This window comes from Salvelinus sp. IW2-2015, linkage group LG32 (genome assembly GCF_002910315.2).
Source record: "Salvelinus sp. IW2-2015 linkage group LG32, ASM291031v2, whole genome shotgun sequence".
Lineage (NCBI taxonomy): Eukaryota > Metazoa > Chordata > Actinopteri > Salmoniformes > Salmonidae > Salvelinus > Salvelinus sp. IW2-2015.
This window is the reverse complement of record NC_036871.1, coordinates 27,798,657-27,815,194: the sequence shown is the minus strand read 5'-3', so window position 1 is coordinate 27,815,194 and position 16,538 is coordinate 27,798,657. Positions and strand designations below refer to the sequence as shown.

Genomic DNA, 16,538 nt, shown 5'->3' with positions numbered 1-16,538 from the left:
CTAGAGGCTTAGTTACCCTGTGGGTTGGTGCATCATTCAAAGTATTTCATTAACCGTAATGACATTTTTCCATTACTTATTTTTCTATAAATGTATTTGAAGTATTTTCTCCAAATGACCAACCTATAATCGAGCTCTTGCGTACTGAAATGTTATTGGGCTAATGGGATTTGACCTGCCATCCATGTCCCTGTCCTCTCCTCCTCCTCAGCCCCAGTGACAGTCAGGAGCCTTCAGGACCTGTCTCGCGTCTACATCCGCCGCAACCTCCGAGATCTGACCAATGAAGAATGTCCTGACAAAGGTCTGGTGCAGAGGGCGCCCCAGAAACGCAGGCGCAGGCGTTGCCGGCTGCGACGCATTAACACGTACGTCTTTGTGGGTAACCAGCTGATCCCCCAAGCCATGGAGAGCGAGGAGGATGAACGGATTGACCAGGAGCAGCACAAGGAGGACCAGGAGCAGCAAGAGGCGCAGGAGAAGGAGCAGCAGGAGAAGGAGCAGGAGGAAGAGGAGGAGGAGAGAGACATTGGCAGCGTTGAGATACTAAAGGCAGTGAATGTGCTAAGAGACAAAATCATGACTTTACCTCTGCCTGAATCGCTGAAGACCTATCTGTTATACTACAGAGAAAAATGACTGACTGCTCAACCTGCTGGCATCCGTTCTCATGGATACCATGCCTGCTGAGATGCTTTTCTTCATTCTCCTGTTTTCTCTTTTTTCAGTACTGAATGATGTAGTATTCTTTTTTTCTTCAATATGAACATGGAATGGACACTGAGACTTCCTGGGTCGTCATGGATCATTTTCTATAGTTACTATGATATGGTTATGTTAGTTTTTATGTTATCGATTGTTTTTTGAATTTGTATATCAAAGATTTATTTAAAAGCCTACTGAATGGAAAATCCTTTTCAAATATGGTATTTTGAGGATGTAGATTGTATCACATGTTAATATTCTAGCAAATTGTCACAAAATGAAATTGTATAAAGTAAAATGCTACCTATATTTGATAACAATATGATAATATAAAAATCCAGATTTTTACTGCACATTTTTCTAGAAGCATTATGCACTTGATATTACTGAATTAAGATTTACAATTGCTGAATAGAAGAACCAGAGACCAAAAAAAATGCATGTACACTTCCTATTTGAATCGACGACTATTATGGAACATTTTATGAAACATTTCCTCATGAATCATTGAAGGGGCAATTCTTTCATTGTTCTTTCCTCACACTGTTATGTTTGAGTAGAGGGATTGTAATGCTGTGTGACGATGAGAGATCAATGGGAGATTGGTTTGTCATTTATTTTTTACCGCGTTTTTAAATCTCTGAAGTATTTCTTTAGAATGGTTTTATCCTCTTGCTTTCTCTCACTTTGCTATTAAGTAATAGGCATTTTAACTTGGTGAGACATTTTTATTGCCTTGAATGTTTCGTACGCCAGACTTATTTTAACCTCTTTTTTTTGTTGACGTGCAAAGGGTTTGCAGTTATCATACCAGCAGTTAGGCTAACGGGGAATCTGATGAATTAAGATCTTTCTAATGGTGAATGAAAACGGCCTTGTCTCATATTGATTCTGGGTTCAAGAAATTTTTCCCCCACACATCATCTCCAGCTCTTTATCTAGACCTTGAAGCACTTACAGTACGGCAACACTCAAGACCCATAAAGTCACGGGTATACGATTCATATAATAATAATAATACTCCTGTACTGCAGTGGTGGCTGATGTCACTTCAAACAGGAGGGCAGGCTCATAGTAATGTTTGGAATGAAACAGTATCTAACCGGAGGACAGGCTCATAGTAATGTTTGGAATGGAACAGTATCTAACAGGAGGACAGGCTCATAGTAATGTTTGGAATGGAGCAGTATCAAAGGAGGACAGGCTCATAGTAATGTTTGGAATGGAACAGTATTAACAGGAGGACAGGCTCATAGTAATGTTTGGAATGGAGCAGTATCTAACAGGAGGACAGGCTCATAGTAATGTTTGGAATGGAACAGTTCATTAACAGGAGGACAGGCTCATAGTAATGTTTGGAATGGAACAGTATCTAACAGGAGGACAGGCTCATAGTAATGTTTGGAATGACAGTATCTAACAGGAGGACAGGCTCATAGTAATGTTTGGAATGGAACAGTATCTAACAGGAGGACAGGCTCATAGTAATGTTTGGAATGGAGCAGTATCTAACACATTGAATTTAATTTATTTTGGGTAACAGACATATACAACAAAATGCACAATGTGGACCCAGAMMATATCACTTGAAAGTATTAATTAAAACGCTTGTTTCCAAAGTGGTCCTCGATGGTAAGAACAATACATGTATTACATGGTCTCCATGTATTTGATATCATTTCATTCCAGTCATCACTATGAACTGTTCTCCCCTCACTGGCCTCCACTGCTGTGCAGTGATTAGTAAGTGTTATGGCTTCTCTTAAAGATAATGTTTGTCAGCTTTGGTAAACTCAACATACTGTCCCACATGATCATAAATGTACTATTACTTTCTGGTATGAAAATTTGTACTGTGTTTTAAACCACAACAAATGGCCCGAGGCGGGTCATGACACAAAAACTCACAATACATTGCATAGTACCGCATTTTCTTTTTGCAGTAGCAAAATCACTTTAATGGGAGATTTTGGGATCCTTCTATTTCTGGACTGTGGCAGTATCCACAATAACAAGCACCTCATTCTGTTAAGTCCTAAATCATGAAAATAGACCTGCCATCCTGGGTGTGATGTACAGTACCAGTTAAAGTTTGGACACACCTACTCKATCCAGGGTTTTTATTTGTACTATCTTCTACATTGTAGAATAATAGTGAAGACATCAAAACTATGAAATAACACATATGGAATCATGTAGTAACCAAGAAAGTGTTAAACAAATCCAAATATATTTTAGATTCTTCAAAGTAGCCACCCTTTGCCTTGATGACAGCTTTGCACACGCTTGGCATTTTCTCAACCAGCTTCATGAGGTAGTCACCTGGAATGCATTTCATTTAACAGGTGTTCCTTGTTAAAAGTTAATTTTGTTCCTTCTTAATGTGTTTGAGCCAATCAGTTTTATTGTGACAAGGTAGGGGTAGTATACAGAAGATAGCTCTATTTGGTAAAAGACCAAGTCCATATTATGGCAAGAACAGCTTAAATAAGCAAAGAGAAATGACAGTCCATCATTACTTTGACTGACCTTCATGTCTTAATCTGGAACATTTCAAGGACTCTGAAAGTCTCTTCAAGTGCAGTCGCAAAATCTATCAAGCGGTATGATAGAACTGGCTCTCATGAGGACCGCCACAGGAAAACCCAGAGTTACCTCTAGCTGCAGAGGATAAGTTCATTAGAGTTACCAGCCTCAGAAATTGCAGCCCAAATAAATGCTTCATAGAGTTCAAGTAACAGACACATCTCAACATCAACTGTTCAGAGGAGACTGTGAATCAGGCCTTCATGGTCAAATTGCTGCAAAGAAACCACTACTAAAGGACATCAATTCTAAGAAGAGACTTGCTTGGACCAAGAAACATGAGCAATGTACATTAAACCGGTGGAAATCTGTCCTTTGGTCTGATGAGTCCAAATTTGAGATTTTTGGTTCCAACCGCTGTGCCTTTGTGAAACGCAGAGTAGGTGAACGGATGATCTCCGCTTGTGTGGTTTCCACCGTGAAGCATGGAGGAGGAGGTGGGATGGTTTTGGGGTTGCTTTGCTGGTGACACTGATTTATTTAGAATTTAAGGCACACTTAACCAGCATGGCTACCACAGCATTCTGCAGCGATATACCATCCCATCTGGTTTGTGCTTAGTGGGACTATCATTTGTTTTTCAACAGGACAATGACCTAAAACACACCTCCAGGCTGTGTAAAGGCTATTTGACCAAGAAGGAGAGTGCTGAATCAGATGACCTGGCCTCCACAATCACCCGACCTCAACACAATTGAGATGGTTTGGGATGAGTTGGACCGCAGAGTGAAGGAAAAGCAGCCAACAAGTGCTCAGCATATGTGGGAACTCCTTCAAGACTGTTGGAAAAGCATTCCTCGTGAAGCTGYTTAAGAGAATGCTAAGAGTGTGCAAAGCTGTCATCAAGGCAAAGGGTGGCTACTTTGAAGAATCTCAAATATCTTTTYATTTGTTTAACACTTTTTTAGTTACTACATGATTCCATGTGTGTTATTTCATAGTTTGATGTATTCACTATTATTCTACAATGTAGAAAAATGTAGAAAAACCCTTGAATGAGTAGGTGTGTCCAAACTTTAGACTTTTTCTGTATGTATTTTTTTATTTTGGACTAGAGCAATGTACGAGACACATTATATACGAGTCATGTAGCTAGCTGTACATGTATCAGTTAGAATTTTCTTGTGAAACTCCCTTTTTAAGTGATAGCTTTTAAAGTGCCAATTCACCCCATCACATTATCCGCTCCCTGTCAAGTGACTCTGGTTTTATGGCAAAGTAAAGGGGGACATTCTGACCTCTTGCCTTTTGGGGGCCCTCAGCGAGATTTGGTTGGAGGGCCCCCCACCTCGTGGCAAACCATTTTAGTGACCCCCTCTTGATGGTGGAGAGAAAATGTGTAGTTTTAAAGTTAATTTCTTGCAATTCTACAAATTCTTCCATGGGGTATAGAGGAAATGTTTCAGTTTTAAAGCAAMTTTTTGGCAATTCTACACATTTTGCCATGGGGGGGAGAGAAAACWATTATTTGGCCATGATTACTACAAGTTTAGATTGCTGGCTAGACTAATTACCAATCAAAAAAWTGTTAGCTGACATGGCTAATTGAGTGACTAACATAACAAGAGAAACTGCTGATGCATATTTCAAAATGCAAATTTTCACATTTCGAAAATGCACCTGGTGTATTCTACTGTTCTTATTCTCAATAGTAAGTTGAGACCCCTAGCTTCCGGGGGCTCTAACCGGCCCTGATTCTGACCATAGTGACTTCTAAGAATGATGCAGTGCTTTTACAGTACATTCCATTAATGCTTGAAAAAGAATAGCATGCCCATGTTCATTGGTAGATGTTACATTTGTGTTGATATTTTTCAGTTTTATCACATACTTGGAAACTGATGATTGATCTTGCTTTCAAAGCATTGAAATTATAGTTGTTGATATATTATTGAGGTTCTATTTTGTATTAACATGACAACAGTAAAGTAGATGGTTATGTTGATACTGTATGTTTGGTTATAAAATCATTTGGATTGGGTTTGATTTGTTTGTTGTTGCAGCGCCCTCTTGCTGTCACAAGGCACTGCGGAATGTGCTTGTATGTAGGCTAGGTCCAAACTCCACTGGTGTTAGTTCTATGGCTCAACATGCCTTCCATCTCATTCTGGTGTAGTGTATAATATTTGGGTTTGAAATGGAGTTGGTTGATTGATTTCTATATTGGTTATTGTATTTTTGTGAAGAGGTGATACTGTGTACCTTTTTGAATTGTAAGCATTAACACAGAATTGACTAACTAGCACATGCTGTATAAGTAGCAGTAGTCATCTTATCTCTGAAAAAATGCAAATGCTCAGTTATGTACACACATGAAACTGTGTTGAAAGCACATTTACTATGGGTAAAACTGCAAAGTTAATGTGCTGAACATCATTTATGAGACCTAGGCCTTGAGATTTTGGGTCACCCCATGCACCAGATGTGATGTATTATCATATGTACGTTAACACTTGATAGGATTGTTTGGTTCGCCAAATGGTCCCCACAGTAAAGACACAATTCTGTTTGCTTCCCCAAATGGTCCCCACAGTAAAGACACAATTCTGTTTGCTTCCCCAAATGGTCCCCACAGTAAAGACACAATTCCAAGCCAATTTTATGGTCTTGCCTTGAATTAATTTGTACAGAGGTGAAACTATTGTTCTGTTTTTTCTTATCAGGCTCATGTTGATATTTCAAAGTACGCTGGTAGTACATTTTTGAAATTGTTTTTGTTGTTCACTATGTACATGTTTCAGCACACACAAAATAAAGGTCACAGTCGTCACATGTTGCCTCTGTTTGAATCATTAATGCCTTCCCACTGCTGTAGAGTCCCACAGCTACTTACTGTAGCAAGATGCTTTTCTCACCCAAGTCTTTTTAATTATTCCACTTAGCCAAGACTCAGTGAGTCGTGGTTTAACCTTTCTCATCTAATTTCTTTCTGTAGAGAATAAGCATAGCAACAACCTTAACCCAGCACTAGCCCAGCCCTGACTGTAACCTAAAAATAGTWAAAAAAAAWAAAAAAAATGTAATTAACAGTGGTGATATAAAATACATTATTGTCAAGTTTGAGAAGAAAAAAAATGATTTGCCACCATCTCTGACTTTACTGTCAAACAATGTATCTATTATCTCAAATCGGCCCCATGTTATAAAACATTTTATTTATTAAGTAGTACACTATATATTTGTTAATAAAACAGCTATCATTTGCCAAAAAATAAAAGCCACCCCATCAATCTCTTGCTTTGAAGTGTTCCAAGCCAAGAGTATGTGAAAGAGATCTAGGCTATATGTAAAGCACAACACAGTGCCACTTCAACTTTCTTTGCATAGAATCTACAGCACCACTTTCCCTTTCTACACTTATGTCAGATAACCAACTTGTTATGCTCTTCCTCACCCCATTTCATTTTGTCCTCTGAAGCCTTATACTTAAGTGAAACTGAAGGGAATGGTGGTCAAGCACATTACTTCATATAGCACTCTGAGTCGAAGCCTTTCAAAATATGTTTTTGGATTAGTTGTCAGACTACAATATTTTAAAATCGATTTTGACTTTAGAGCGGATGGACGCAGTTCAAAGAGGCTTTTCTAAGCGCTTTGGGACATGATGCTACAGTACATATTAGAATCTGCTTGCAATGTGGTTCTTATTGTCATAATTTTTACACTGACATAACAGAGACAGCATCTTTTTAATCATGGGTCATATTGTTCATCGTCATTGAACTTGGTAAAGAGAGCATGAGGTTATCAACTATGTATTCTCTGTGGAACGCATCAAATTAATGAATGTCCTAATTCTTTTAAGTAATCCCTCAAGTAAACGCCCATATTCATTATTCCCCTTTTGTTAATTTGGATGTCAATCTTTATTTACATCATCAAGATTAGCAGAAAAAATAATATTACAGAAAGGGTTTAATTCATTTCAGTGAATTGTATTTCGAGCAATATCTTCCAGTGAGTGCAGGACCAGGTATAGACATTTTCACACAACCACATGTTCTGAATCTGACTGACTGTGTTGGCTGAAGCACTTCGTCAAAATAATTCTCAATGATTCACTTTGTGAAATCCGTTCTTAATAATCCGGGTCCAGTCCAGGTTGGGTGTGTGAAGGATTACTGTTTGCTGAATTGCTGAATTGCTTTATTAAAAACACCTCTCGATTGCCTCTCTGACAGACTCATAATAGCAGCACTCATCCCTGTCCTCTCCTCAACATCAATAAAAAAAAGCTATGCTTACGTACATCTATAACCTGAGTCATTCCCTCTCTATATGACCCTGTTGTGTTGAATGAAAATCGTATACAATTTGACATGATGTGATTTATATTTATAGTTGGACTATAACCACGTCATGGGCAACAACAACAAAAATTCAAAGGTGCCATGGGGTTGATTAATTTCATATTTGTGTATAATCCATAATGCACACATATTTCAGTGTTTCTTCATTGAATTAAAATATGTTTTCAGATAAATCAAAACCAATAGGTTAGAGAATATGAAGTGCTTTCAACTTCATTATACAACCACACAAGAGTGAAAACTACTTAACTATGTAACATTGCAGTTTACACTGCCATGATGCCATCTAATCCATATTTATTAATCTAATCATTACTCATGGTCATTAAGAAATCAATYTCCATGAAAAGAGAGAAGGGGACATATTTTTTGTGTGGCTAATTTACATTTCCAATGATAAATTATGGCAATACTAACTGACCATCCTTACAATTGCTATAATCATCAGAAATCGAATTAAGTCTTCTTTAAATCTTCTTTGGTCGAAAAGAAGAAAAAAATTTGTTTATAGTCACCATCCTTATACTGTATGTCTACCTGTTCAAAAAAAATCTACTTCAAGAAGCGATTGAATACTGTAGAAAACAGTTTGTCCGCTTTGACGCCTTGGCAAAACGATCATGTTATGTTTAACAACAGTGTCAACAACACGTGTGAATCATTTTGAAAGGTGCCTGGGGATCTGACCAAAGACAAATAACTGAATTCAGAATGTTTATAATCATCCATCCATCCATTCTATGTCCATTGGTTCTGCACTCACTCCTTCGTCTTACAATGTTCTTCGAAGTACAGCGCAATGTACTGGTCAAAAAGTTCACACAGCTAGCTTCCTTTTCTCTGATGAAATATCAAATGTGCCTTTCGGAAGYAAAAAAAAGAGTTCTGTCAATAATACTTCAAATGTTGGATTCACATGTCCTTGTTCATTAGACGGCTTTGGATACAGTATAACACACTCGTTTGTGGTCTCTCCTCTGCCTCTCAAGGCCATGATGTAGTAAAAGTGCAGTGTCTTAGGGGAGAGGGGGGACTCGGGAGAGAGGGATAAGGAGAGGGGCTGAGCAGGCTCTGTCAGATGGAGTATTTGATTCTGGATGTCTGTGTATTACAGGAGACACTGGTGAGCGTGGAAACCCCCCCAGCGGTAGTCGCAGCACCTTGACTCTCCACAAASATCGGATCCAGGCAAGCAACTTTGGCAGCAAAGAATGCATGGATACAGTGCAGCACGGCAAAGAGGTTAGAAAATTCCAGCTCCTGTGAAACAAAAGATAGACACTAACTTATTCATGTTTTGGGATAATTAATTAATTAATTAAACATTTCTTATGCATGATTTATCGGTTTAATTGGTATCGGCTGATAATGGCCAAAGAAAGCATGATAAAATATATAACTATTGGCTAATTTCATTTATATCAGAGATACAGCATAGGTTTGTTACCTTGGCTTCAATTGCTTTATTGTCCTGATTTTGGAACAGAAATTTGATCTTGCTCTTCCCATCATCAGACGATCCTTTCAGTTGGGAGAATTTGTATCTCCACAGCACCGCCTGTATAGAGGAAGTAAACACAGTTGAAGGTGGTTTATAAAGAACATTACCTTCTTTTTCTCGTTGTTATCTTATCTTTCATTCTAATTATTATTATCTGTGGTCTAATCTCATTCTGATTTTCCACAACAAAATTAATCCCATCATGTTTTTGTTCATAATTATTTGCAAATGTACCAGACGGTGCAAGTTCCTAACCTTGGATGATGAGCGTCAATGTCCTGTTGTTAATGATGATTTGAATCTGTGAGTAATGATACACTTCCTCCTAATTGTCAACAATTTTGTTGGGCCTGTCTAGACAACGCACATCACCTTGTTCTAAATCAGATGTCTGCATTTTCCACATGGGATAGGTAGGTTTTAATCTGTATCAATAGACAATGAGCTCTGCCTCTGTGTCACAGTCTGTCTGACTTGGTCATGAATAGAATGGAACTTTATTTGCCCTTGAATTTGCACATGTAAAAGCTTTGGCAATATAAAACTAATGTACATAGTACACATTCCATACAAAACAAGACATCCATGTACACAACCTACAATCGTAAGCAACACTTTTCCCCCTAGGGGCTTCACACAGATCTGAACACTGAGTGCATAAGACAAGGCCGGTTTTCTATCTGATTGAATTATTAAACATTCCCCACCATGTGTATTGTTTTACAATTGCAGTTTAAATATGAATTGTACTTTCATGCTTGTTTTGGTAAACAATACCCTGCCTGTCAGCAGTTGGCTAGGCTGCTGTGAGACTTTCTGGGGAGAGAAAAACCACTTGCTTTGCTGTGTAGGAATTAGGCCAAGAAACACAGGGAACAATATAGCTGTCGATGCGTCCTGTTCATCCACATTATGTGTTCTAGTGGAATAGTTATTGTGGCACTCAGACTTGGCAAAAGGCCTAAGTCAACTGCAGGCAGAATGTAAGGGATTTGGGCTGGAGGGGACCAGCCATCAAAGCAAATGTGCTCAGTCTATCAAAATGCACACGGTGCAGAATAAGTTAGGAACACCACGGAGTAGATTTGAATGGTAAAACATTTCTACATCTGCACACACTGTACATAGATTTTTTTCTATTGTGTTATTGACTGTACGTTTGTTTATGTGTAACTCTGTGTTGTTGTTTWTGTSGCACTGCTTTGCTTTATCTTGGCCAGGTCGCAGTTGTAAATGAGAACTTGTTCTCAACTGGCCTACCTGGTTAAATAAAGGTGAAATAATTGTTTATATATTTTTTTATTTTACTTTATTTTACTAGGCAAGTGAGTTAAGAACAAATTCTTATTTACAATGACGGCCTACCCCGGCCAAACCCTCTCCTAACCCGGACGATGCTGGGCCAATTGTGCACCGCCCTATGGGACTCCCGATCACAGCCGGTTGTGATACAGCCCGGGATCGAACCAGGGTCTGTAGTGACGCCTCTGGCACTGAGATGCAGTGCCTTAGACCGCTGTGCCACTCGGGAGGTAATGGCGTCATGGTTACTTCTACTTTTAAAGTAACGCTAGAGAAACTCAGTGTTCATGTCTATGTATCCTTCATCTACATGTATGACTTCTGGACAAATGAACGTTGATGTACCGGTAATGTAACTTACTTTTGAAGCAGCATCGAAGCAGACAAAGCCCATGCTGAAGTCTATGGTCAGCCCCATCAGGTGGCTCTCCATGATGCAAGCATATGTTTTACACTGCGGAGAGGCAACAGTGCATGATGTTAGTTACAAGATGCATATTTAATACACAGCATAACCTTCCACAGGTTAAACATGTCAACTGAACATAAATCCGTTGGGAGAGGCTTGGCCTGTATGTCACGGCTTCTCTTAACCACTTTTCAGTGTTTCGCCTACCATTTTATAGGCAGGATGTGCCCTCCCGCCTAGCTCTGCCCCACTCCCAACCCACCTAAAATAGTTTGATTTGTTTCAAGTGACAATTTTGATGACAGAGAGCCTGGATGTTGGACTGAGGCCATTGTACCCCGCCACGAAATTGGTTTAGGAAAAAGTGCTGCCTCTTATATATTGTGTACCTGTATTCTCTCCACCTCCAGGAAAGTAGCCATCTGAAAGGCTTTTTCCCAGATGAGCAGCTCACACTCCAGCTCTACGCTGTAGAACATGTCCTCCCCACACTCCGTCTGGATGCTGAAGCAGTGCTTCCGCTTGTCCAAGAGGTCACTGTCCTGAGAGAACCACGTTAGTCATACCTGCCATCGCACCTGGATTCAAATTGTATTTGTTTTCTTTCAAATGCTTTGAATGGATTTATTGAACCTGCCTGGTATGCCAGATGGGCAGGGTTTGTATTTTTGTACTATTCAAATTGGTTTCATTGGCCCTGGCAAGCACAGCTTACGTTTTTGAAATGTCTCACATATTATTTGAACCCAGGTCTTGCTGTCATGCTGATAATGCGCACAAGGGACAATGAGAGACTCATACTGTACTGTAAACAGATAAGAAACTTGGATATACACAGAGGGGATGTGACAGACATTGGCTGGAATTTTATCAACATGCATTGTGCTTTATCAGAAAAGCTGTTTCACATGTTCAGAAATGCTGTTTTGGATGTGTGTTATGGTAGGAAGGGAATAGTTGACACTTACTATAGGAATCACCAGTTCTGTGCATGATGTAGGTCGATTGACCAGATCAGTCAGTATGTGACAATGAACCTGGCTGAGTGAGAAATTAAGAGGTGGAGCTGCAGTCGCTGCTGTGAGGATTTCTAAATCAAATGTCAACTCCTTCCACCCACCCGAGACACACTGCTGTGCATAGCAAACACACTTGTGAAAGTGTATTGCAGAAAAGTTCAATGAGCTTTGTTTGATTAAATACCAGCCAGAGTTTCAGAAAGTATAACCGCTTCCAATAGTAGTATTGTGAGTTTTGCAAGAAAATAGCTCAACTCCAGCTTTGCAAAGATGCAATGTGCACTGCGTAGAAACCGTAGAATATCCCCACCTTCTATGTCACAACTCTTTCTATGCATGTGACGAAGGACACATAGAACAGATCTATTCTCTTTTTAATGTGTCGTCTTTCAAACACAGACCCGGAGATTTGTTACTCAGCACTTCCTAAACATTTTACTCATATCTCCGTCGTAAAAGTTGTTGCCTTACCTTCAAAACTTTACACATGATCTCGTACACGGTGTAGCTCTTCTCTGCCCTGGTCCAGTCCCATGTAGTCACCTGCAAAATTCCACATGAAATACACTTTATAAATACACCTTGCACATGATATTTTATTAACCCTGCTTCCACTCTAGAACACAAAGAAACGGAACATTCTCCACTATGCATCATGAGTTCCCAACATAACCAAAGTCTCCAACATAACCATTTAATTAGGATTTTAGCCACAGACACATGCAGTTGAGGAAGTCATTCAAACTAAAAATAGTCCCTTGTTCTATAGTTCAGTTTAATACCAGCAACACAATTGTCCTAATAACTCCTATTCTGAGTTGTGCCTATATCCACAATTACTGATATGGTTGGCATAACATAATTATATTAATAATAATAAATCAAATGGCAAGCAATGGGACACAGACGGACATCAATCAGGTGTGGAATTATAATCGTTGTCCATTTATAGTTTAATAGACCATAAAAAATGTGGCGAACGTGTGTTGGACTCCATTATAGCCTGGAAACATTGACCATTTTTGGACACATATTTTCAGAAACTAGTTGTATCAGTTGATATGGTAACTGTTTATTTTACAGCCTGGTATTTAGCAGGTAGTTACCAGGTAAGTGCCAGAATGTATCCATTGTTGCCACGTAGTTTCTTAGTTAAATGCCAGGTAAATACCAGCTTAAACCAGGCTATAAAATAGTGTTACCATTGCTACATAAGGAAAGAGGGTGTATAAAGCGTACAGGAGGTGCTGAGAACTTGAAGAGTGAGGAACCCTTTAAGGCGAGGAACTTTGGTGAATACATTCGGTCCTGACCGGAGTCCTGCTCCTTCTCATCTACCCAGCCCATGTAGATAATCTGTCAGGGAGAGAGAGAGGGGGGATAGAGAGGAGAGAGAAAAAGGAAAGGGAAGAGAGGTAGAGAAAGAGAGAAAAAAAAGAGAGAAAGAGAGAGAAGAAGGAGTGGATGAAATGGAAAGGGAGAGAGGCAGAAAGGGGAATGCAGCAGGCATCAAGTCTTTCTGCACTTTTCTTAGTCTGGAGGATTGCAGCGAGCCACAGTGAAAATGTTTGGCAGGAGATGGATTCATTATGAAAACAGCTAACTAACTATCCATGTCTAGGCTGAAGGAGGGATTGGTGGTGAAGTGGGGAGCAAGAAAACTTGTGTTGTCTTTTCTCCCTGATGATTTCATTCTGGTTTGACTTTATTGTGTAAAAATTCTGCCTCCCCCTGCAATAGTTGCCACTGGCACTGTCAGTCAACCATGGCCTTTCTGTGGACTATTCAACCTGGTTGGATTGACATTCAGAGAGCATATTCTAGTACAGTAAGCCGTGTCGAGTGGAGTAGAGACGAAAGGATGAAGCATRTTTTGGGCAAAGTCTGTTTTGTAACCGTAAACTGTGCTACAGAAGAATGCAACATAATATTGTGAGAATTTTCTATTGAACAAAATACTTTGTCATAAATATTTATTAACAATGTTAATAATTCACTTGTATGGTATAAATAGTAGTACTAGAAGTAGTAGTAATAGTAGCAGTAGAAAAGTAGCACTAGTAGTAGCAGAAGTAGTGTAGTGTAGTAAAATAGTAATAGTAGTAGCAGAAGTAACAGCAGCAGTTGTAGTAGAAGTAGTAGTAGTAGTATTAGTAGTGGTAGTAGTGATAGTAGTAGTAGCGGTAGTAGTAGGTGGTGTTGTGGTAATAGCAGTAGTAGTAGTCATTGCAGTAGCAGTAGAAGTAGTTGCAGTAGAAGCAGTAGTAGTAGCAGCAGAAGTAGTAGTAGCAGTAGTAGTAGTAGTAGTAGTAGTAGTAATAGTAGTAGTAGTAGTAATAGTAGTAGTAGTAGCGGTAGCGGTAGTAGAAGTCAGTGAATACCATTCAATTGATACCATTCCATTCACTCCATTCCGGCCATTATTATGAGCCATCCTCCCCTCAGCAGCCTCCTCTGGTAGCAGTAGTAGCGGTAGTAGTAATAATAGTAGTAGTAGTAGTAGTAGTATTAAATTAGTACTACTACTAGTAGTATTAGTGGTAGTAAAGTACTAGTAGTTTTAGTGGTATTAAAGTAGTGGTATAAAAGTAGTAGTAGTAGTAGTAGGAGTATCAGTTAGTAAAGTTATATAGTATAGTAGTTAGAGTAGTAAGTAGAGTTAGTTTACTAAGTAGGTGAAAGTTAAGTATTAAGTAGCAAGTAGTTTAGTAGGTAGTAACAGTGTTTAGTGTAGTTAAAAAAAAAGTAGTGGTATTAAGAGTAGTAGTAGTATAGTAGTAGTAAAGAGTAGTAGAGCAGAGCTAGTAGTAGTAGTAGTAGTTAGTAGTGAGTTAGTTAGTAAGTAGTAGTAGATTAGTAGTTGTAGAGTATAGAAGTCAAAGATTAGTTATTAGTAGTAGTAGTAAATGGAAGTAGTAGTAGTTGTGCAGTAGTATATAGTAGTAGTGTAGTAGTAGTAGTAGTAGCAAGTAGTTAGTAGGTACGCGTGGTAGTAGAAAGTCAGTGAATACCATTCAATTGATACCATTCCATTCACTCCATTCTGGCCATTATTATGAGCTGTCCTCCCTCAGCAGCCTCACTGGTAGCATGAGTAGCAGTATTAGCGGTAGTAGTAATAATAGTAGTAGTAGTAGTAAAGTAGTAGTGGTATTAGTGGTATTAAAGTAGTAGTAGTTATTAGTATATTATTATTTTAGTAGTGTAAGTAGTGTAGTAGTATTACATGAGTCGTAGTAGTAGTATTAGTGGTAGTAGTAGTACCAGTTATTAGTAGTATAAAGTAGTAGTAGTAGTTATTTAAAGTAAGTAGTAGTAGTAGTATTAAAATTATTAGTAGTAGTAGTAGTTAGTAGGTAGTAGTAGTATTAAATGAGTATTAGTAGTAATAGTAGTGGTAGTATTGGTTAGTAGTTTAATAGTAGTAGTAGTGTAGTAGTAGTAGTAGTAGTAGTATAGTAGTAGTAGTAGTAGTTAGTATTAAATGATTATTAGTAGGTGTAGTAGTGGTAGTAGTATAGTAGTAATTAGTAGTAGTGTTGGTAAGTATAGTATAGTAGTTTAGTAGTTAGTGGTAGTCAGTAGTATTAAAATGATTATATTTAGTAGTGTACGGTGGTAGTAGTAGTAGTAGTAATAGTAGTAGTAGTGGTAGTAGTAGTAATAGTAGTAGTAGTGGTAGTAGTAGTAATAGTAGTAGTAGTAGCAGTAGTGGTAGTAGTAGTATTAAATGATTATTATTAGTAGTAGTAGTGGTAGTAGTAGTAGTAGTAATAGTAGTAGCAGTAGTGGTAGTAGTAGTATTAAATGATTATTAGTAGTAGTAGTAGTGGTAGTAGTAGTAGTAGTAATAGTAGTAGTAGTAGTGGTAGTAGTAGTATTAAATGATTATTAATAGTAGTAGTAGTGGTAGTAGTAGTAGTAGTAATAGTAGTAGTAGTAGCAGTAGTAGTATTATTACGGCTCATAATAATGGCTGGAATGGAGTGTAATGAGCCGTTATTATGAACCGTCCTCCCCTCAGCAGCCTCCACTGGTAGCAGTAGTTGCAGTAGTAGCGGTAGTAATAGTAGTAGTAAAGTAGTTGTAGTATTAGTAGTAGTATTAAAGTAGTAGTAGTTGTATTAAAGTAGTAATATTAAAGTAGTAGTATTAAAGTAGCAGTAGTAGTAGTAATAGTAATAGTAGCTTACCTGTTGATTAACTGGGAAGTTTCTGTTAATCTTCTTCACCTGAAAAATCAAACATAAAACTCACTGCAATATAATACACAAATAGTACATTTTACGATTTTATAGTCCAGAGACTACTTGTTCTCTTGCATATTAATTACTACACTATAATAAACTAATAATCACTGGTTTGTTTCACTGAAACACCATTTGTTGAATGTATAAAAAATAATATTTCATTAAGTATCATCATACCAGTATTATATGCTCCTCTTTGTGAAACACACTCAGGCTGGCATACTCATACCAATAAAAACCAACAGCTAACTGTTATCCCCAAAGAAATAAAAGAACCCTGTTGAAGTAAAATTACTTCATTTATTCAACATATGCAAATTGCAAAATGGATAGATAGTCATTTCCACAAAGACTTGAGGCTGTTCCCCAAAAAAGCAATTGTCCTCTCTCTCTCTCTCTCTCTCTCTCTCTCTCTCTCTCTCTCTCTCTCTCTCTCTCTCTCTCTCTCTCTCTCTC

General features: G+C 38.3%; 2 protein-coding genes across 8 annotated transcripts in view; one reads left to right on the top strand and one right to left on the bottom strand.

Moving 5' to 3' along the window:
- LOC111957154 (protein-L-isoaspartate O-methyltransferase domain-containing protein 1-like) overlaps positions 1-6,063 on the top strand; it is a 28,960-nt gene extending 22,897 nt beyond the window's left edge. For all 7 annotated transcript variants that reach the window (XM_070436757.1, XM_023977894.2, XM_023977898.2 and 4 more), the window contains one exon: positions 212-6,063. In XM_070436757.1, coding sequence (XP_070292858.1) covers positions 212-639 — 428 coding nt within the window. In that variant the 3' untranslated portion in view covers positions 640-6,063. The remainder of the gene's footprint in view (positions 1-211) is intronic.
- Positions 6,064-6,312: 249 nt separating this feature from the next.
- LOC111957158 (gamma-1-syntrophin) overlaps positions 6,313-16,538 on the bottom strand; it is a 36,593-nt gene continuing 26,367 nt past the window's right edge. The window contains exons 13-19 of the mRNA XM_023977906.2: positions 16,026-16,064; positions 13,072-13,188; positions 12,304-12,375; positions 11,203-11,355; positions 10,766-10,858; positions 9,049-9,159; positions 6,313-8,861 (exon numbers count right to left, since the gene is read on the bottom strand). Of these exons, the coding sequence (XP_023833674.1) occupies positions 8,676-8,861; positions 9,049-9,159; positions 10,766-10,858; positions 11,203-11,355; positions 12,304-12,375; positions 13,072-13,188; positions 16,026-16,064 (771 nt within the window). The 3' untranslated portion in view covers positions 6,313-8,675. The remainder of the gene's footprint in view (positions 8,862-9,048; positions 9,160-10,765; positions 10,859-11,202; positions 11,356-12,303; positions 12,376-13,071; positions 13,189-16,025; positions 16,065-16,538) is intronic.